The sequence below is a fragment of the Hippoglossus hippoglossus genome, chromosome 8 (genome assembly GCF_009819705.1).
Source record: "Hippoglossus hippoglossus isolate fHipHip1 chromosome 8, fHipHip1.pri, whole genome shotgun sequence".
Classification (NCBI taxonomy): domain Eukaryota; kingdom Metazoa; phylum Chordata; class Actinopteri; order Pleuronectiformes; family Pleuronectidae; genus Hippoglossus; species Hippoglossus hippoglossus.
The window spans coordinates 18,025,416-18,047,730 of record NC_047158.1 but is presented as its reverse complement, the minus strand read 5'-3'; the positions used below and the strand labels follow the sequence as shown (position 1 = coordinate 18,047,730).

The following is a 22,315-nucleotide window of genomic DNA, read 5'->3' as shown; positions in this document are numbered from 1 at the left end:
TCTGCAAACTGTAAATCTTCTAACTATGAAAACCTAAAATATTTTACAAAGACAAAAACCAAACAGACGAACAGGCCTCACGTGTGAGAAGCTGGGACTTGATGTTCTGGCAGTTGTACTTGAAAAGTGACTCAAACAACGAGCTAATTATCAAAGAAGCTGCAGATGAATTTTTTCTGTTGACTGATTAAATGAGTAATCATCTCAGCTTCATTCTTCAGGCAGTTACTGCTCTATTAACGACACTCGACAGGACACTGAATGTGCACACGCTGCAATGAGCTGGATACGTTTCTAGCCGATAAATAAAAAGTATGCATTGCAGTATCAGGTGCAATGTGGAACTTTATTTTCAAACCTTTAGTTTAAATTCCCAGGGTTAATTTGACGATAAGAGCAAATGACTCGATATCATATCCTGAGATTTGCCACTGGTCAGAAGTAAAGTCACATCGTTAACATGAGGATTCAAGGTTAATGACGATGGTTTATTCCATAACATCCTGCCTCCGGTGTGAAGGATGAGGTCAGAGGTCACCGTGTTGTTTACTGTTATGTTTAGATGTAATACGCCTTGGGTGCTGTAGGTGCTGTGTTTACATACATGACTCCTAAAAATGTATTGTGCTTCCTTCATTGGGCTGGAAACACTAAACTCGGATTCAACAACTCAGAATAAAGAAAAAGATGCATGAATACAGTTCATTTAACATCTTTCAGACCTCAGTAGCTACAATACACATCTACAGTATATTTACCTCCTACTGCCAAGCAGGTTTTCATCTGCGTTTGTTTTTCATTAAACCGGATTATGCAAAAACAACTGAGCTGATTTCCATGAAATGTTTTGAACATGGCCCTTGGAAGAACCCATTCAGTTTGATAGCAGACGTGAATAAATAGGCAGATCCGGGATTTTTTTCACTTTCCTTGTTGCATTTGTGTACACAGACTTGAGAGTGAAGGAGAAGTTCAGCGTGAGAGGCAGAACTGTATTGCATGACCCTTGTGGACGGGAGCACAACTGCAGCTGAAGCTATGAGGTCCGACTGTCTGCGTGGACGGTAAAATCGTTATGGACGATAGCGTGAAACTGAAAAAGATGAAAGATGATTCTCAAAATTGGCCTCTAGATGTGCTTTGTTTCAAATTATTACTTAGTTAGCGTACCACGGTTGCTTTTTGCCGGTCATATACAGTACCCCACGTGTCATTCCAACACGTACTCATTGGTTGTGACTGTTCTTGAACTGCAGGTCACGGTGTTGCGTCGTCACGACCTGCAGATAATCTGACAACGTGCCCCACAGCCCAACGTGTCGTGCTGAAGTTGCAGTGTTTACCTACGCTGTGTTGTGAGCCTCAGAAACAAAAAAATCTGTCGGTCCACATCGGATCACGGCAGATGAGTCATACCTTTATGTTCGTGAGTTCTTGTTTACTTTACCGTCTGTAACTGTTTTAATTAGAGTCTCAAAGGGGTCGGCCATATTTTCCACGATCTATTTTTAGAATGGAAATAGGCAGTGATCCAGCAACAAGCGTTCTGTAAATGCAGATCCACTGTCTGCCAATGTACTGCATTATGTGATGTACAATAGATTTGCTGCTTCAGATTTATTATTATTATTATTATTTTGGACCTCGGCATTAAATCATGTCAAATTAAAATTAAAAGAAACTTTTCTTGAGTTATTTTCTTCAGCTTTCCAGGCAGCCTGTTTTTTTTTTTATCTTGCAGCAGAACAAAGATCATAAACTCCATCCTACCTTTTCTTCGGTATCTTCTTAGATGTTTAAGCGTATCATGTTCATCTTTAATCCAAGCCGGGGGTCTTTGTCTCTGCAGATTAAAACAAAGCTGCGATTTATTTGTCATTTTATAGAAAGTCATCATCACCTGGTCTTTATATCTGTCGGGGTTTTATCGTGGCCGTCAGCATCAACACTGCTCGGATCTCTCGCTGCAATACGGCTCCACACCGTTCAGTCCAATTAAAGAAATAATATGTAACAATTCTTCAATAGAAAGTCTAAAAACAACTACGTTTTATTGACTTGTCTACTTACATTATACAAAATATTAAAACTCAAAGAAATACACTATTTTATTCAAGGTAACAGGATATTTCCGTCATATCCGCTTTACTTTGCTCATCTCTGCTGAAACTTACGTTGCAAACAACTAGCCAGTTAGCCAGTCGGCCGCTGGCTCCTCGTAATGGATCATGTGTTTTCATTGTTGTCTGCGACGTAAACGTGAATTAAACTTTGATACGTGACCTAATTCGTGAACATGGTCAAGTAGAGCGGTGAAGAAAGCAACTCCCATGATGCCACGCTGCTTCACAACATCAAGTCTTTTTTTATTATTGTTTTATAATTGAGAGACCCCTAGTGGCCGGAGTTAAGGCTTCATTTACCTGGATTATTATGTCAGACAGATAATCTAATTGGAAACATTCAACCTTTTCTATCACTGTCAACATTCTGCCAATTCCTTCAGCAGCTCTCCTCCCGGCCTCTGCACCCTCGCTGTGTTTGCTCTCTGCCAAACATATATATAGTAAACATATTAAATATTAAATACTAATATTGTACCCACTTCTGCGGTTACCAACATACCGGTGCAGGTTTTAGTCGGTGACACTAAAAGCACAGAAGTACAAGAAAAAGCGAGTTCTTACACCGCTCCCTTTAGAGCTTTAGATTATTAATCGACTGTATGAAAACAGGGTTAGAAAGAACTTGTGTTAACTGGAAATTATTCATCGGGTTGATTATTCCTTGGCTGCACTTATCTTTCTCACTGTTTCTGACACCATCACATGATCGCTGTTTTTTATTTTTGTTTTTGACGATAAGAGTCAGTTTAATAAATCTGGTTTAATCTATGTATGTAATCCATGTTGCAAAAGCTTCTCAGATGTTTGTGGCAATGGCCTCTTAGATGTTGCAGTTTCTTTCTCGTGTTGTCTCTGCCATTGTGCGGTTTCGTCTCTCCAAGCTAATTCCACATCAGCTCATTACATGGCCCGAGATCACTTCTTATCTCACCACGGCAGGATCGGAAATAATTCTCAGTCTTTTTTTTTTTTTTGTCACTTCTCCAACCAGCGATATCCCCAATGTCCTCGTGTCTCTAAGCTTTTTCTTCAAATAAGAAAGCTGCAAAACGTTGCCCTCTTTTCTGAGGAGGAAATGGAAACAGAGGCTGTGTGTGTGTGTGTGTGTGTGTGTGTGTGTGTGTGTGTGTGTGTGTGTGTGTGTGTGTGTGTGTGTGTGTGTGTGTGTGTGTGTGTGTGTGTGTGGAGACAAATCTATTACAGAGCCCGCTGATGTTACGGAGCTCCGGCTCTGGGTCGGAGCTGATCACAGAGCAGCCGAGCACAGCTGATATGGAGAGACCCTACACTGCTCCTTCCAAACTGCTGTTTACAAGTTGGCAGTGAAAAGTGAATGGGTTCTTCCTGTGTGGTCATTCATATATACGCAAAAGTCACAGGATTGCGCACACACACACACTCGCTCACACCCAAACACTCACACACAACCGGGAAGTCTAGACGAGATCAGTAACACAAAACAGGATAAGGCTGTGAGGATTTCTTTAGATTGTTAGATTATGTTTGTCTGTCTTGTTTCTAATCCTGTCGTCTGCTTTGGGTGTACACATGTTTGTGCCTGTGCCTGCCTCTGACTGGATGCCATTAAACTGGGCCTTGGTCTACAATACTCAAAAGAATTAAGCCAGGATTGCAACACAGATCACACACATCCTACAGTCTGTCTTTATGTCTTTCTGTGTTTCTCATCAACCGCTCATCGGGGTTGTTTTTCAAACTCGGGGGATTTGTTGCTGAGGAACCACGGAAGTATATTGTCCACTGTGAGGTTTTTTGTTGGGATGAGCAGTTGTCACGTCTCTGTGATCTCACCCGATCCTCATAGTCACGGGTGATGTCACACAGCTGCCAAGTTTGAGGACAATACGCTGAGCCGTGCTCGAACGACAGAGGTGTCAGGGTTTATTTGAAAGAGTCGACAGAGATGAGAGGAGGTCAGTTATCCGTGCAGGAGAAAAAAAAACGACTTTATATGATCTCGAAGAAAAGCACATTATCTGTGGGTCACAGTTTAACACAGATCTGTTTTTAGTAGCAGTGTGTGTGTGTATGTACTTTATTCAAAGCCAATAATAAACAAAGCTGATGAGGAGAAGAGCTGTGGAGCCGGATTTACATATTTCATCAAGATATAAATGTTTTTTTTTGTTTTGCTTCGTACCCTGATTTCAAGCTTAAAGCCCAAAGTGCAGCAGAGATCTAAAAGACCTTTTTCTTAACATGATGTCAGGAGTGGAGATAAAGCTTAAAGATGGCTTTTTTGGTATTTGCCTCCCTGTAAGTCTGTCAGTCACAGTTTTCACCTCTCTTAGTCAAATTCACCTTGTCAATATTTGTACAGGGTTAAACATATTTGTGTTTCAAATGTCCCTGAGGCAACAAAGACTATTTTTTATGAAGGAAAAGTATTTTTTTCTGAATAAATATTGAATGAAAATGATAAATAAAATATATAATTTGCTTTAATGAATCATAGAATACATTCTTTATAAAGTGGACACAACTTTATGCTCTCTATGAACTCTGTCATACACCAGGGAGTCAGCTCATGCGTCAGTCTTTTTATTTCCACCTCCTCCACACAAATAAAAATATTTTTCTCTCCCCCTCTCTCAGATTCTTAACATCTTTTTTTTCATTAATTGATTAAAAAATTAACTATTTAACTTCTAACTAACAGGCACCGATCGAGTAGTTTAAGGTGTGATGGCAGAATGATGACCTGCAGTAGAGGAAGATGCAGTGCGGACAAATCATGTTAAGTTCCAGCTAATTACTACAAAACATAATGTATTAATAATATACAATAAAGTTTTATAGTTATTATATAGTTATTCAATTTTGTGGCTGATTTGCAAACAGGTTTCTGTGTTGGAGTCATCAGACTTTTTGCATGTTGTGTCATGTTGGTCTTGTATAACAAAGGAGGCGTTTTGAATTAAGCGGTGCTTCACTTTAATTATGCGTTTGTGGCAGTTCATTAGGGACAATGGCGGCTTCTTTGTTGGTAAATCAAACGTTATATCGGAAACGGAGAGTTTTTCTTCTGTGAAAGAAGAGCACAGGACGGCATTGAAGGCTTTTGTCAATGGAAAAGATATTTTCACTCTTCTCTACAGATACAAAGACCGGGTGACAGTGTCTCCGCCACAAACCACTAACATTGAAAACTAGTAGATAGAGAAGGAATGAGTGGCTCAGCTGGAAAAAAAGAAACAGGATCAAAAATGGGGGTTTGATTTCATGAGAGTCTTAAAGAGTTTGGCTCAGAGACGACTTTTATATTAACTTTCTCTGTTTGTCTTCTTCACTTCCACAGCGTCCCCATCACGCGCACGCCCTCTTCGACTTCGCCCCCCAGCACCCTTCCCAGCTACGCTTCCTGCGCGGCGACGTCATCGAACTCATCGACTGCTCCGATTCGCTGCGCTGGAGGGGCCGTTGCCATGGGCACGTGGGCTACTTCCCACCGGAGTACGTCCAGCCTATTTACCAGTGCCAATGAACTGACGCGTCAATCAAACGCAGAGCCAATACCGCAGGCTCCTCGATTGAGCCATCCTGACCCTCGCCCCTCACACTGCTCCCCTGCTCTGCACTCAGCCAATTAATGTCTGGAGCGGACGACCGACGAGCTGACGCTGAACTGCTCTTATGTTACTGACTCCTCCAATTTCCTGTGATGTCACAAGCCTCGTCCAATCGGTTGCCACAGCCGCATCAATTGCTTTCACCCGATCCCACGACCCCACTTCTCTGTAATCATAAGAAATTCCAGATTTGGACCTATACACTGTGGAGAATTCACAGACTAACACACACACACCTAGACATAATCATTTATTACAGCTTATCAGCACTGGTGCAGACTAAATAAAGGAACACGCACACACACACTAACCTGATGAAAAGGAATGAAGGGAGTGTGTGGGGCCCACAGGAGCGAGCGGAGGAGGGTCAAGGCTTCCTCTGCTGCAGATGAGTCAGGATTTGCTCCGGCACCTTGCAGCCATTCCCACAAGGAGATCCGGGGAGCTGGGCGGAGACACATGAAGAGTTATTGTGTTCTGAATAAATGTGAGAGTTAGTGAAGACTCGGTGGAAACTGACGGCAGATTCCTCTTCTTCCCCCGGACTGATGTGTGTGTGTGAGGAGAGATTCTGGGTTTAAAATGTGGGCCTGAGTACATGTAAACTTTATTTAAGTGTATGTTTGTTGGGTGACAATAAGAATATGTGTGTGAGTGTGTGTCTGTGTGTGTGTGCGTGTGTGTGTGTATGTTAGAGATGTTCACTCCCCAAAACACTGCTTTGTTTTATACATATACACACATAGCCGAAAATGTAAAAACGCTCATCTCAACTTATGGACCATTTGTTTCTATGTATTTATTCTTATTCACGTGAAATCTTAGAAAACATATATTACAAGTGAGAATTAAACATTGTACAAAGCTTTTGTTCCTGTTGCAGCAAGTTGATGAAGAGAAGCACATTTTACGTGGTGAACAGTGAGAACGAGGACCGGTCTTCCTTAACCTGTAATGACAAATCATTTCAATAAAGTGATGCATTTATCTCTTTGAACGTGACCCGTGGACATTATTGTTCGGTAACATTTAAATCCATGTTAAATTGATTTGTCTATTGAATTATTAATTTAACACTTTGCGAACGCAATATAGTTTAAAGACGTGGTATCAGATCAGTACATAAATTTCATGTACTCGACGATTAGTATTAACGTTTTATCGACGGCCTGGTTCCAGATCTCTGAATTGCCTCCTTCCTTTTCTTTTATTTCATCAGCTCCGATAGAATAATGAAGTGAAACAATTAAAGAATTAAATGAATCATGATAAATGTCACTGTTTTGAGTTTAAAGCCTGTTTTTTGCTCCTGAGCGAGAGTTGGGGTTTTAAACGCTCTTTATGGACAGAGAATTTCACAAATCTGAGGTTAATCAATTATGTGTCACATCTCACAAAGCATAAACATTATAGCGACATATATATTGGACTTTTGTTTTATTGCTAGTCATGAAAATCATATAGCGATATTTATTTATATTGTTTTATCACCCGGCCTTACTACAACTATTTTAATTATCGATTCATCGTGAAAGATGTCAAATTAGAGTGGTTCCAGTCTTTCCAGTCCCTGCAGCCTTGTTTATATAAATAGCTTGTGACTAAATGATTAATTGAAATAACAATAACACTAATAGCAGCTGAAGTGATGAAGATAATCATTACATGCCACTGTATAAACAAATTTTGTCGGCCACTGGTTTACATTTAATACTGTGCTAATAAGGTCATTAGTGTCATGACAAGTGTGCACATGCCAGTTGAGATCTCATTGTCAATTAATCCATAATATGTTGGGTCTGAGTGTGTTCATGTGTGTGTGAGACTGAACAGCACTTCAACTGATGACACCCCTTCAATGGATTTCATTATGGACGTTAGCGCCTTGTCTTGACACCAGACTGCTGCTATGCGAGGAATGCGGCGCTGCTTCTCTCACCAGGACGTCATGTTTGAAATGAAGCAGGTTTATATTCTGTTTACATTTTTCTCTCGCTCCTTTGTCTCCTCTTGTGTGTTGTTTTTTCTTTTCCTCAAACAAACCACGTTTTTCATTCCTCCTGACAGAGTCACCTCTGGCTTTTTGCACCGCCAGTCAATAAACCAGCGTCATCGTCCAGGGGAGAAGAGGAAAGGTGTTGGAAGGTGTCACCAGAAATAGCACTGCTGTTTTTCTGTTCTTTTTAAAACTGCAGAGTCACTTTGAAGTGTGTGCCTGACAGACTGGCCCAGTTACGATGGCATATTTGTGTCATACATTAGAAGTGAGACGACTTAAATGTCACTGACACACAGTCACAAGGGGAAAAAAAACGCTTTGAAAGTAACAGGCGAGAGCAGGAGAGGAGGACAGACAGAGGCAGAGAGGAAGAAACCTGAAGTGCAGTTGTGGAGACAGCAGCGAAATGAGCAAATGAGGAGAAAGAGAAATGTGCAATGACGTGTGACAGTAAAACAGAAAGGAAAAGGCAGAGCACTGATGAAGGGTGGAAACGGCGAGGGAAGCAACGTGTCAACAGAGAGCGACAGTGAGAGAGCGAGCGGCGAGGGAAGGTGTGTGAGCTGTGACATGATATCGACAGGCTGATATTCTCTGACTGTTTAAGCCCTGCAGTGAAAAGGAGGAATAGCCACAACCATTAAACCATTAAACCATTTATCACATTATTATCCATGTGCTGGCAACCTGCAAGTCAATAAATCAAAAAAGGTAAACTGCACATCGGGTGAGTGAGCAAGAACCGGCCTGTATGGGAAGTGAAGTGTCAGTCAGAGACTGAAATTTGGAAATACTTCAGGTTTCCGCAGGTAATTCTGCCCTCAAGGAGCTAAACCGGCACATTCTCCACAACCTCACGGTCTGCAGAGGAGGGTTAGATGACAGGAGACATTACTTCGTTACTTAGTCTCCTTTATGGTTTGAACTGGTCTGGGCGAGTTGCTTTATGCACCAGAAAAGAGTATTGAGATGTAGATCAATATATATCCAATGCACCTTAATGCACCAGCAACTTGCACTTGAAGGTATTTGATCACTCGAAAGCCTGAATCCGTAGTAATACGTTTTTCCTGGACCCCATTGTGACTCACAGTTTGGTGGAAATTATAGAATGTACAGTATATAAAGATGTACCATGCACCAACATGGAGGAGGCAGGCACAATTAGGCCAACACTGCAGCCAGCCACTAGGGGGAGATCAAGGCTTCACTTTTGGGGCGCTGTCATGTCGTCAATCTTCATTTACAGTCTATAATGGAAGTTAGTTTAGTATATTCTACGTAATCATTCTAACGAATAAACAAACGAACAAACTAAACAAGGGTGAAAACGTAACTACAACAAGAAGCAAAGGATACTTTAACATTTCCGATCAGTAAAAAGAGATTTGCATTTAAATGATTTGATTAGAATCAGGTTTTGTATATATCCTGTTCCTTAAACACGGCATGAAACCTGAAACCTGAGACTTATGCACCGACATTAACCTTCCAACAAAGCTAGTTTGCACGGATGTGTTCTGCTGCCTCATGCATGTGATAAACATTGTTTTTCTTCTTCCTGTTGGCCCGAGGGCAACAACATAACCCTGCTAACCACAGAACATGAATAATGCATGTTCATATACACATACTGACTGATGAGTACCTCCCAACATGCTATACTACGCCCCCTACGGCAAAGTAACAACCTTCAGATTAATCTGGAGTAGATACTGACATGCCAATACGTCGTGCACAGACACAGAGATCCTGCCTCATGTGACTGTTAATCAAGTGCGGTTAAGGTTTTTTAAAGTTATTCCAACATGAAAGATGTAAAACTACCCTAAAAAACCTGGAGGCTATGTGTTTGAGTTGGCCGCTGACTTTGTGAAGGCTTGTTTTCCTTTCACTGTGGTAAACTTGTTAGTGTCATCAAGGTGTGTAATTTAGTTGAACTTAACTAATATGCGGTGAAACCATTACTAAAGGTGGTGGTTTAATATTCACATGTGAGTGGGGATTGTTGTCCAAGACGTGACATAGATACTGAACTTTCTTGCAGTTATTTTTAAGATCTTCATTTTGTGGTCTGTCCCCTCCAGTTAATGTTTTTTGACAACATTGATCTCGACCTAATCTCCCTGTCTTTCTTTAAAAATAATTATGTGGTTCAGTTTGATCTTTTCTAAACACTCTCCACCCATTCTGGCAGAGGAGTGAAGAAACAAGACGGAACAGGTAAAACAGCCCCGAGCAGGTTATGTATGATATGCTGATGGCTTTAATGCAGACGGCTTCATTTCTACAACTCTGATACCACCTGTATTTCCCGGTCTTAGTCCAGGCAACACACACGCACACACACACACACACACACACACACACACACACAAACGCACAACCCCAACCTACCCCTTAACCAAACCATAACCTAAACCCAACTTAATCCTTACCCTAACCATAAACTTAACTCAAATCTAACCCTTAACCTAACTTTAACCTAAACCCAACCTAACACTAACACACACACAAAGTTGTTGGAGAACCCTACATGTCACGTGACAGAGGTGTGCATGTTTTTGCTCAGCGAGGGTGGGTGTGTTTTGTCTGTCAGGGTCACACCTGTCGGGCGGTGCCGCCGGCGGGATGAGTGCGTGGGTGCGCGTGTGTCTCTCGGGTGCTTCACTCCGTAATGTGTGTTAATGGAGCGCGGAGGGTCACATGAGGAGCAGCGGACCTCATGAAGTTGTTGTCGGTGTCTGGAGACCTGCTGCTCGGCTGCTTTGACTCGAGGCGACGCGTTAATGCGGCTCCTTCCCCCCGGAGGGTGGAGAACTTCCTGAAGTGCGTTTCTGTGAAGTGCTCTGGTTCTCTTGAGTGTTGTGGTTCTCCGGAGAGTCGTGGTTCTGGTCATGGCTCTGTCCCAGCTCCAGTGTCTTGACGACAACCACGTGAACCTGCGCACGCACGAGTCCAAAGTCGGGTTCCTGTACTGTGAGGACCAGCGGCTCGCGCTCGAGGCTCTGCTGCGGGATGGTCGCGACGCGCTGGTCAAGCTCCAGCTGGAACGCGGCCTGCGCGGCTTCCTGTCGGAGCCGGAGATGGAGGCTCTGGCCGCGGCGGCGGAGCCCTACGACCCGGGTCTGGAGCTGTTCCTGGGGGACCCGGAGGACGACGAGCCCCCGCTGTCACTGCAATACTGGCCCGAGCTGTCGGACACGTCCGTGCCGCAGATGGACCTGGGCTGGCCCGACTGCGCCTCGTACCGGGGGGTGACGCGCGCCACCGTGTACGCGCAGCCACCGCTGGATGGTCAGACGCACATCAAAGAGGTTGTGAGGAAGATGATTGCGCAGGCGCAGAAGGTAAGTGAGGGGGGGTGCACACCTGGACACACCTGAGTGTTGTTTTATAGACAGATGGATGCATATAGATAGATGATGGATAGATCAAAGCTGTACAAAATATGAGATCAAAGCTGTACAAAATATAAAGAATTAAGCATTTAAATCATCAGTGTAGGTTGTTTAAGGACATGCTATGAAATATTCATCTCTTTAGCTGGCTCTGCTTGTTTTAGACCTATATAGAGTCCTTATAAATATTCTGCTCCCCGGTATCTCCGCTGTATCGACCCTACGCTCTTTGATTCTCATGCCTTGCATCAAAGCCAGAGATACTGTCAGCAAATGCAACTCTTGCTCCAGTTCCTTTTAATGGCTGGGTCAATGTGGCATGTTGGTTTTCCAAGCTTCTTAAATACCTTCATGGCTGTGGAATTCATTAGCTGTGCCCATTCAAAACATGAACTGTGGTGTTCACCCGTGAACATCCTTGGCTCTGTGTGAGCATGAGGTCAGAGTACACAGAGCCAACCACATGAGACCATCTAGAGTAAAGTGCAACTTGCTTTATCAGACGTGTCGCAAGTCACCGGCAGCACGGGGGCACTATATGCTGGATGTCTGCATTTCTTCCAGGTTGCATGTGCGTAAGTGTGACTGACTCATCGGAAGGTGCAAGTTTATGACACATTTTAATTCTTAGCACCTGTTCTCAGAGGTGTGTGTGTAGTTTCCCTGGCGAGCTTCTGACATGAGAACTTGGGAAACAGTCGTAACATCTCAAACCGGTGGAACAGCTTTAATTTGCTCTTTTTGGCAGAAGAGGAAACTATTGTACAACCTTTGCATGTACAAGTATAGTCATCGACTTCCTGCTGCACAGTGATGAGGAAGCTGTGTGTGCATACGTACATATACAGCACATATGAACTGTACTGTGTGTTCTCAAGGTGATCGCAGTGGTCATGGATGTCTTCACTGACGTCGACATCTTCAGAGATTTGCTTGACGCTGGTTTCAAGAGGAGGGTTTCTGTCTACATCCTGTTGGAGCGCACAAGGCTACCTCATTTCCTGTCCATGTGTCAGAGGGCCAACATGCACCCGGGGCACCTCAAGGTGAGCTGCTTCCACCCCCCCAAACCCTTAATACTTTCTGCGTAATGAGATGATGTCTAGGATTATTGAAAACGTCTAAGTTGTACTCAAGATGAAAACATAATCCATTTAGGGGTCAGAACTGTTTGTGGTCAGTAAATCATCTTCTGGGGACCACATTTCATGGTAATTCTTATTCCATGATAAAATGTTATAATTCCTTTATAGAGAAAGCAAATAAGTCACAAATGAATCGCAACTCTTTTACCTGTGGTAAGTGGGGAGAATTCCCACGTGTTCGGAAACGCACCGAGATTTTATGTGACTATAAACCTTTCGTCCAAAACAACCTAATTTTGAGACATAAACACATCTGCAAACCAACTATCATGTGAAAAAGACAAGAAAAGACACAATCCACCTGCACTGATCCACGTTTTACGTTCTCTCTCACGAGCGTTCAAACAACGACCAGCGAACCCTACCATGGAAAGGCAAGTTATAACGTGAAGATAAAACAGTTGTCTGTTAAACGATTCTTAAGAAACAATTCACATTTGGTGCAAAGCCAACAAGGTTCTGGCAAACATCTCTGCTGAGGTGTTAGTAACCAAGGAAGGTAAAATGGTTTCCTTCTAACTGTGCAGTGTTGGGTCGGTACAATTCAGGCTTTTTATCTTCCCGCCTCACTGTTGCTGAGTTGTCCTACTTTCTCCAGGGAGACAGTTTAAAAGATGCTTTATTCAAAGTGGTGTTGATCATACGCTGCTTTACATCCGTGTTTGGCAGCCGTGAGACACTGAAGATGCTAAACGCTGTATTTAGGAGAACATAAGAAATGCATAGAAACCAGATTATCTGCACATGTACAAACACACACGTGTGGTGACAGACTCACATATTTAAAGATTATGGAGATATAAGGTTTTAATGTAACACACAAACACACAAGCACTCTAAAGTGAAACCCAAAGGCAGTCAGAGCCTGACAGACCTTCAGTACCATCTTGATCTGGGCTATAAGGCAAACAACAGGAAATACCACAGTCACGTGTGGAAGTTTGTGCTTTATAAACTGAAACATGCTTATGTGGCATATGACAGTTAACGCATGACAAGTGAATGAGGCTGACATTCTCAGAGATATTGTCTGGATCCGGTTTTATTCCATTTTCCTACATAGCAAGTTTTGTTGTCATTGAATATCAAATGACAAACAAACCCACAGACGACAATACAGCTGTGCAGTTCACATGTAGCCTGAAGGGGCCATAAAATAAAGTAGTCACATTTTTAATAGCAGAATACTTCGATATTAAGAAAATATGTCACATCTTTCTCTATTGGTTTCCTATGTCGAATGTCATGGCTCTGTTGTGCACTTTTCAACCAGCGCAGGTGCTTCGTCGTACAGTACCTGAGAAATTCTGCACAAGCACATGCAAAGGGGATTGTTCTTAACCTGCTCACATCGCATATAAAGTGCACATCAATAATGGCAACAGCCGGCTGAACTTTATTTGTTGATGCTCACTCACTCCCTCCCTCACAAAGCTGCATATTAATAAATCGATTCAGTGGATTAATGGAGCGCAGTGAGGAGTTTGACTGCTGATAAACCGAGAGCACAATTCATATCCTGGTCATATTCTCTATGTGTGCCTGGGGTCTGTCCTTTAAAACACTGCAGGGATTCGCTCTGCTGATAATGCGTATAACCATTTAGGTTATTCGTGGTACTCCGACATAAGTCTCCGACATTTGCCACAGCTTATCATTGTGGGAACGAGGTGGTTTCCCAGAAAATTGAATCGCCCGGGGCACAGCTGACTCAAAATTCCCCAAAGTAACAAGTCTGCCTGTGAGCTGAGGCTGAGCTGCAGGTTGGAGAGGACGGGTGTGACAGCTTGAGAACAGCCTGACTTTTTTTACTGTAAGTGACAACAGGAGGAGCAGGTGGAGGAGTCGATAGACAAGATGGGAGGAGACGCAGATACGTTGATGCCAGCAAAGAGGTGCCAGATTCCATTTGAGCGATGAGGTTCCTAGGTATTTTACACCTCCGTTCCAGGGACCTTTCAACCTGATGTGTGCTCCCAGCTTAGTTTAAGTATTTTCACAAAACGGGCCATGTCTCATTTGGCCGGGAAGCTGTTCTCTGTTGTATATTCACATAAGATTCTTTGCATGACAGTGTAAGTGATCTTCATTCACAGCTCAGAGCTGCAGAGACACACCCAGTAAAGCAATTTGCTGATTTGATCTAATCACCAAAGGAATGTACTGAGGGAAAGAGAAAGCAAAGGGTGGGAGAGGAGGAAGGAAATCAATTATTTCTAAAGGGGAGGGGGGGGGGGGGGGCACGCCGTACAATGACTAAAATGCTGCATCAAGACAATTGCTGACATGAATTCTTAGTTGCCTCACAGCTCAGGGCCCGGTTCCCCGGAGTCTACTCGCACGAGAAGGTGCGACTTCAAAGAAGAAGGCTGAACCTACGCCTCTGTCAGAATGTGCCGGTCAATGTGTAAACTTACAACAGCCAAAATAATGATGGGTGGGGGAGGGATGGGGGGTGGTGGCGGCCCCAGGGTGGTTCACTGAGTTAAAATCTCCTAGTATCTCTAGTGAAAGGGACTCAAACAGTTCAGCATAACCAGGCTTCCTATGAGCAGAATACAGTGGCGTTTACTGGGATTCTATTATGTACACCCTGTAGTATAGTCGTAAGTAACCAAACATTTTGAAAGCATGATGTGACCACATTATATTTCCAGTTTATGCCCTAAAGGATCACCGTATGATTATGGGAAACTGGAGGCCACAGTGACCAGTCATTTCCTCCAGACATCTGGAAAAGGAGGCTGCGTGTTTCTCATTCATGTGAAGGAGTCTTTAAACTAGGACATGTTCTCTGGCCATGATACGTTCTTCATTGAGACAGGCAGACATTTAGGAATTATTGGACCAGTACAAACATCCTCATCAATGTCTGCAAACAGTCTCTTCTCTGAAATGCTGTTTTTATAACTACAACATTATACCACCCGGTTGTTATCATGAATGTTAGGTTAAATGTTAACACTTCCACTCATTGAAGATATTACTTTGCAGTCTGTCTGAGTGCACAATGCAGAAAAGCAAATAGACAAATACGTGCACACACCCACACACGCACACACACACAAATAAAGGCTATGCAAACATGGAAAGAAACAGTGTGCAGAGGCTTAGTGAGCAAACACTTGACATCATATCACCCCTAGAAGAAGTTAACTGATGTTTATGGAAGCAGCCCACATTTACAACAGGTCATTTTCTTTTTCGCTTTCAAATGCAGCCATAGGACATAAACAGTGGACCGAGCACCGATCCCTGTGGGTTTTATTTGTATAAACCCTGATCATTCGTTAATAAATAATCAAAAGGGAAAATAAGGTCACTAGATAAAATCCTATGGAGTCATTTTAGTTCCTTTCCTGCTTGAAACTAGATGTTATGAATATTTGTTGTGATCGTATTAATTGGCGTTAATGTTGTGTAACCATTTTGCAGATCACAGACAAATATACGCTTTGTGTGTGTGTGTTTGTGTTACAGCACCTTCGTGTTCGCTGCTCAGAAGGATCAGAATTCCTCACTCGGTCGTGCTCGAGGGTCAAAGGGCAACTGGGACACAGATTTATGTTCGTCGATGGAGACAAAGCTGTGTCGGGGTCGTACAGGTCAGTGTTCTTCGTGTGTTTGTGTGACGACGAGATAACGTATGAAAGACAATGGCCGAATGAAAGATTATCCCTGTGTGCTCCACCTGCCTTTCGTCTGTGAGCGTGAAGTGGACAGATATGGATAAAGAATGCACTAAGAATGTCTCTTAATGTTCTGTAGCGCTCACTGCAAACGAGATGAACTGGTTGTAAATGTATCCCGTGCACAAGAGAAATAAATGCATCTACAATGGAGTTTGGATTCGACTCTGTACTCCTGGTTAGATTTAGGCCGTAAACATCCACATCATACATATACCTGTATAGTCCCCCAGCCTCAGGGAGCAGAAAATAAAGGGACGAATAAACATTACTGAAAATGATAAAACATAAAGTCAAGTTTTCTATACATCAGTGACGAGACATCAGCGGAAGTTTGACCTCTGTATCTCAGACACTTTAATTGCACAGTAATTAGTTGACAGTTCTAAAATAACAGGAAATGTGTCACTTTGCAAACCGCATGTAGTTTGAGTGATGAGTAGACACCTGCTGCATTCCAATCAGAATACTATCAGCCAACTTGTGTTACTGCTGTTTGCTCTGCCTCAGTATAATGTCAGTGAAGAGTCATTTGTTTTTTCCTTTCATGTAGTTTCACCTGGATGTCATCGCGGCTCGATAGAAACCTTGTCACCGTGGTTACCGGCCAGGCAGTGGACACCTTCGACACGCTGTTCCGCATCCTTTACGTGACCTCCAGCTCAGTTGACCTCCGGCAGGTTGCCACGGAGACCGAACCGGAGCCCGAGCCCATCCCACCGCCGGCCCCTGTCGCCACTCCGTCTGCTGCTGATTTAAGGAAAATGTACAACCCTAAATATGCCGTGCTTATGGCAGGGAACCCCAGTATGAACCCGTCCTCTGGTCCGAAAGAGCCCCAAAAACCAGAGAACCCTGAAGTCCCAGGAAGTAAGAAGAGGAAGAGCAGTAAAGACGCTCCACAGGAGGCTCCTCCCCTCCATCCTGGACTTGCCCATTTAGAGAAGGCGTGCTTGATGTCATACCTACCGACCTGGCCAGAGCCAGACCCCCCTAGTGATGTGATTGGATTCATTAACGTCCGGGATAACAGCAAAGGATTTCAGGTCCATCTGCAGCGATCTGAGCTGTTTGAAACAAGCCAAGCGGTCAGGTTTAGCAGTCCATTCAGCATGCCCGAGCAAATCCTGCCAGAGGTGGCCCAGCTCAGACAGTCAACTCCCAATCGAGAGGAGACGAACAAACAAAAGGCAACACAAAATAAAGCAAATGCTGAAGAGTCTGCGGTGGACGGTAATATGGCAACACAACCGAGTGTGGCGCCTGAACCTGTCAAAGACACAAATCAGGCTCTCGACACAGAAAGTGAACTGCTTTCAAACACACCCACCAACCAATGTACAGGTCACAACACTACACTTCACCTCAGTGCACACACACCTTCTGCATCCAGCAGCAACACATCCACTCCCAACACTGGCAGGAGTTCACACAGCGCGCAAACTTTAACGACCAGCAGTCATGAGCCGCAGTCCCTCCCTGGATCCAACGCTGAACAAGAAGCAGAAACGAGTTTAAACACACAGAGCGCAGCTGTGCAGGGGACACACACCCTAGAATCGGGTGACTCTGAACAACACACACAAACAAAGACAGAGGTGTCACTGGCAGATTCCCACACTCAGCCACACAACTCCTCAGAAACACCTAACGTACAGACTCCCACTGTCCGCTGCCACATTCCCACCTCCTCTGCTTCTCCTCCGAATCCTCCACCTGTCACTTCCACCTCCCTCTCTCAAAAACACCACACGGCCTCTACTGCAGCGCACACAAGGACAGCTACCAGTGTTTGTATTTCCGTTCCCCCTCCTATCTCTTCTTCTACAACTCTACACCCTCCCCTCCCTCCGTCCTCTGCACCCCCTCCTTCGACCCTGGCTGCACCCATCCCTAAACCTCGCACTGTCCATCTGGTTATCAAAAGCGGTTGCACCATCGACGGCCAGAACCTGCCAGAGATCAGTGTTGTCAGTAGAACGGAGACCCCGGCCAGGAAATCTGATCGGTCCGACGGTTTGACTGCTGATGCACCGAAGGCACAGAGTGTGAATATTCAAGAAATAACTCCAAAAGAAGTTGAGCCCGAGAGTTTGACGCCATCAGAAAGCGAAATCCCCCCGAAGAAGCAGAGTGAGTGTGCAGCCGCAGAACAGACAGACACCAAGGCCCCAGAAAAAAACCTCTGAGTTAGCCGAAGTGCCGAATGACAAAGGTGAAAATGTGGTACAGTGCAGAAAATACCTCGCAAGAGCACATGAACCTCAGAGAATATCATACTGTGAACTGAATGGGCCTGAATCTGTCACAATTAACGCACACGTACCCAAAGACAGTCAGCAAGGTAGTAGCCCGAGTGTCACAGCAGCACACCACACACACATTAAACCAAAACACAACACACACATCAGTATTACCGCTGAAGAATCCCAACAGACCCCTAAAGCACAGGGAGTGTCACACACTCCTGAAAGACCCCAGTGCTTACTTCTCTCCAACACACACGTGACAGCTGAGCGAGAGTTGCACCCAATTACTTCTCCCGTGCGCACTCTGACTCCGGACGGATCTCTTCCACGCACGCCCACCCCGGACTCACGAACGCACACTCCGGACCCACGGGCGTACACACCAGACCTTCGAACACCCACGCCCGACGGGTATATGTCACCGAGGGACGACTCCAATTTCTCCACCCCATCGGACGAGTATTTCGAATGTAGCAGTTCTCCTCTACAGGACCCAGTGATCGACCGAATGGATTTTCCCAACTACGCGACAACAGGGGATCACGATAGCTTCACAAACACAAATGGCGGAGTGAGACCAGACGAGGAGCAGCTGGAGGACGACGCAGCACTGAGACCCAGCGGTGGGGACAGGAGAGACAGACCTCAGTCACCCAGAGAGACTGAGAGACAGAAGGTACGATAACAAAAGATGTTTCCATCCTTTGTTCCAATTAATTCTCTGTTAATCTCCACACATTTTAATTTTCCAAACGCAATCAGTGACGTAAAGGTGAGACACAGGTCATGATTGATCCACTTTTTAACAATCGATCACAACAATATTTCTTCAAAAAAAGTTATATCAACCTGTCGGTGTCTCTTTGAAAAACCTTTTGCAGTTTGTTTCATCAATTTCATAATCAAGCATCAAGTGTCAAAGATGTTTTAATCTCGCCGGCAGTGAAAATGAAGACGCCTGAATATAAAAAGTAAGCTTCAGATTTCTTCGATTTTTGGTTTCTCACAACACTCAACTCCAAAGTAAAGTTTTAGAGAAAAGGTTAGAAGGTTAAAATGAGGACATTGATACAACTCACACTTCAATATACACAGGATTTTCCACGGGGTCTTAAAAACTCTAAAGAAATTAGAATTTTAGGCTTAGATATATTAAAATTTCACATACTTGCATCGTATGTATGTGAAATCCTACTTTACTCCTGCTTAAAATTGTATTGTTTTTTGTATTGTCTGTGATGTCACCGCTGTAATAAAACTACAAACAAGAGCTTGGTTTTGTTATTTTGATGTGGGTAGAATATAGTGAGACATTTTAATATAATTGATATCAAAGAAAACTATAAACAAGACCAGAATGAGATGATACTGATAACCGACTTTATCACATTACACTCGTCTTGACTCTGGGAAAGAATATAGATACCTGATATAATAATAATTGAGAATCCAGGGTTATTCTCTACTAGTTGTTGTAACCCTGAACATAGACTGTACCATAGATTGTGCTTCTAAAAGATGAGGCCAGGTGAGGATAAAGACTGGAAACCTGGGGGAACATCCTACAGGTCCCTGATCAACATGTTATATCTTGTGTGTTTTATCTGTACAGAAAATCTAAAGAGTAGAAACAACAAACGGGTTGTGCAAGGCAGTTTTTTTTGGGTATGAGGAGTAACTTCCTGGAGTCTCTGCTGTTTGCATGGCATCGACTCCCAACTGTCACATAGGCTGCTCCCCTCAGGTTAGCTGTCTCACCCTGTTTGTGACGGTGCTAAGCTACGTTAGCTAACCCATGAGAGTAATATCAACATTCTCATTTAACTTTTGGTAAGAAATCAAATAAGCATCTTCCCTAAATTACCATTTATTCTTATTTTATTTACTTATTTCAAATTAACCATTAAAGTTTGCATATCATAAGTGACAAGTTGGTTTTATTCATTTAACATGTAAATCTAGTCTTGTCATTAATAATTAATTATGAAGTCAGTAAATATTCATTACTTTTGAGCCATAGACTCTTGACTGTACATTACCAAATTACATTTGAACCTATATAACCATGAGATCTGTCTGTCTGTCTGTCTGTCTGTCTGTCTGTCTGTCCATTCAATCTCTATCGATCTATCATGTGTGTGTGAGACGCACTATACTATCTTAGCATTCCTGTGTGTGTGTGTTTTGAGTATGCACCAGCGGAGCGTCACTAAGTTGAAACACACGACACTTCTTCTTCATTATTGAACAAGAAGACTGTGTGAATTAAAGTGACACACCTTTAATGAAGCGGCACACCCGCTCGCTCTGATGCAACATTAATGAGCGTGCAAAAGACTGATCGTCTCCAACTCTCTCACTCGGGCCTGAGTTTACACTTTTTTTTAAGTCAGTGAGGTGCTGCTGACACGTTTCGACTGGTCCGTCATGTAATATTAAAAAGAAGTGATAATAAAACAGCTCACATTTGCACCCGCATGCGTCTCGTTTTCCATTTGCAGCAAAGCTTTTATGTCACTCAGAACTGCATATACCTCTTCTCTTTTCCTAGTCTCCAAGACGACAGCAGCAGGATGGCGGTCCTTCTCCTCACAGACCACCCAGAACACCTCCTCCACCAGTGGGTGCTGTCGGTTCTGCGACTGGGCGGAAGCCGGTGGAGGTTCCCCACAGCGAGAGCCAAGCCCTCCTCCCTCGACTGCCCCCAGTGACTGAGAGCAGGATGAGGACCGGACAGTGGCAGAATCAGCATTCCTACCCAAGAGCCCAGAACTCAAACATGCAGCCGCAGCTCCGTCCTCACTTTCAGAACCAGGAGGAATTTGTGCGAGGGGCACACAGGCAGGAGGAAGGAAAGTCTCCATTCACCCTCACCGTTAGCAAGTTCTACAACCTGAAGGGACTGAAGGACCAGATGAGCAAGCTGCCCGCACAGGGCAGGGGAGGCAGCGGCAGCCGCAAGAGCACCTACTAGTCTGGGCATCTTCTGGGAAAAAAAACACCGGCCTGGAAATGTAAAATAAAAAAAACTCCCCCCCCCCCCCATATGTTCAAGAAAAAGCTTTACAAAGTCAGGACTTGACACAGTAAACACACAGTGAAAGAAATGCACAAAACAGTTTTCTGTCCTGTTCAGACATGGCTCTGCATCGTTTGTTTTGCTCTAGGGTTCTGCTGACTGTTTGAGTGAGTGACTCAACTCTGAACTCTGACCCATGACTTGTGGTTTAACCTGCTCTTGTCTTGCTTGTTTGACGGAGAACACATTTTAAAGGGACAATGTGTGAGCATTGGCCGACTGTCGAATCCTGATGCTGCGTTCACACTGAACACGTTGCAAATATTTCACGTGTCAAGATTACACACACAGTCAGTGCAAAGCCACGATTGGACACGTTACGCAATGTCGGAGGAGAACAGGCGAATACTTATCGTTTTTTTATTGGTGCCTTATGAACCCAATAAACTGAAATGATCCCGTGGTGCGAATTGCGCGTTTAGGGCTTCACAAAAATGTGTGTCGCGTTCGGTGGGAACGCACCTTTACTCCAAACAACAAGATGGCAGCCTTTTACCAGCAAAATACGCTTTTGGTTCCCCCTCTCTCCTTTTCCCTTTCGTCGGACTGCCCCCTGGACATTTTGTGGACATCTCTCTGTGCACCTGTCATTCCTTATCTGCTGCATGCATGCTTTGCAAATGGGTTCACTATCACTAGCACCTCTTGAGGTACAAAGTGGTATTGCGAGAGAGAGATACTTGCTGTTTAGCCACATGCTCACGTAGACAACAGGATGTCTACTGCACATGATCCTGGAGTATTCCAGTAGAGGGCGCACCACAAAACTAAGACTGTAGAACTTCCAAATTTACAGTTGGACGCACCAAACGGACACAGGGTATGCGAGGCAGCCATGACGTGTGCGTGTGGTTAAAGGCAGGAATATCTCCATCCTTACACTGTGTGAACACAGGAATACACATAGAAAACATGTTTATGTTGTGTTTATTTATGCTGAATGACCCACCTTTGTATTATAACAAACCGAATCTTTGCATCCCTATATTAAAAGTTGAACATTCTTTATTTGAGGGCTAAAACTGCCCATGCAAAAA

The 22,315-nt window shown here is 43.8% G+C and overlaps 2 protein-coding genes across 4 annotated transcripts in view; both read left to right on the top strand.

Moving 5' to 3' along the window:
- Positions 1-6,713, top strand: part of grapa (GRB2 related adaptor protein a) — a 26,959-nt gene extending 20,246 nt beyond the window's left edge. The window contains exon 5 of the mRNA XM_034594120.1: positions 5,446-6,713. Coding sequence (XP_034450011.1) covers positions 5,446-5,631 — 186 coding nt within the window. The 3' untranslated portion in view covers positions 5,632-6,713. The remainder of the gene's footprint in view (positions 1-5,445) is intronic.
- Positions 1-22,315, top strand: part of LOC117766719 (protein FAM83G-like) — a 24,917-nt gene extending 2,602 nt beyond the window's left edge. The window contains exons 1-9 of one of the 3 annotated variants that reach the window (XM_034594025.1): positions 10,432-11,065; positions 11,995-12,162; positions 15,742-15,866; positions 16,504-17,958; positions 18,119-18,414; positions 18,445-18,801; positions 18,832-18,875; positions 20,751-21,182; positions 21,235-22,315. In XM_034594025.1, coding sequence (XP_034449916.1) covers positions 10,613-11,065; positions 11,995-12,162; positions 15,742-15,866; positions 16,504-17,958; positions 18,119-18,414; positions 18,445-18,801; positions 18,832-18,875; positions 20,751-21,173 — 3,321 coding nt within the window. In that variant the 5' untranslated portion in view covers positions 10,432-10,612 and the 3' untranslated portion in view covers positions 21,174-21,182; positions 21,235-22,315. Of the gene's footprint in view, positions 1-10,431; positions 11,066-11,994; positions 12,163-15,741; positions 15,867-16,503; positions 17,959-18,118; positions 18,415-18,444; positions 18,802-18,831; positions 19,171-20,750 lie in introns of those variants that run through there. The other 2 variants (XM_034594026.1, XR_004614738.1) reach the window with 2 other exon arrangements.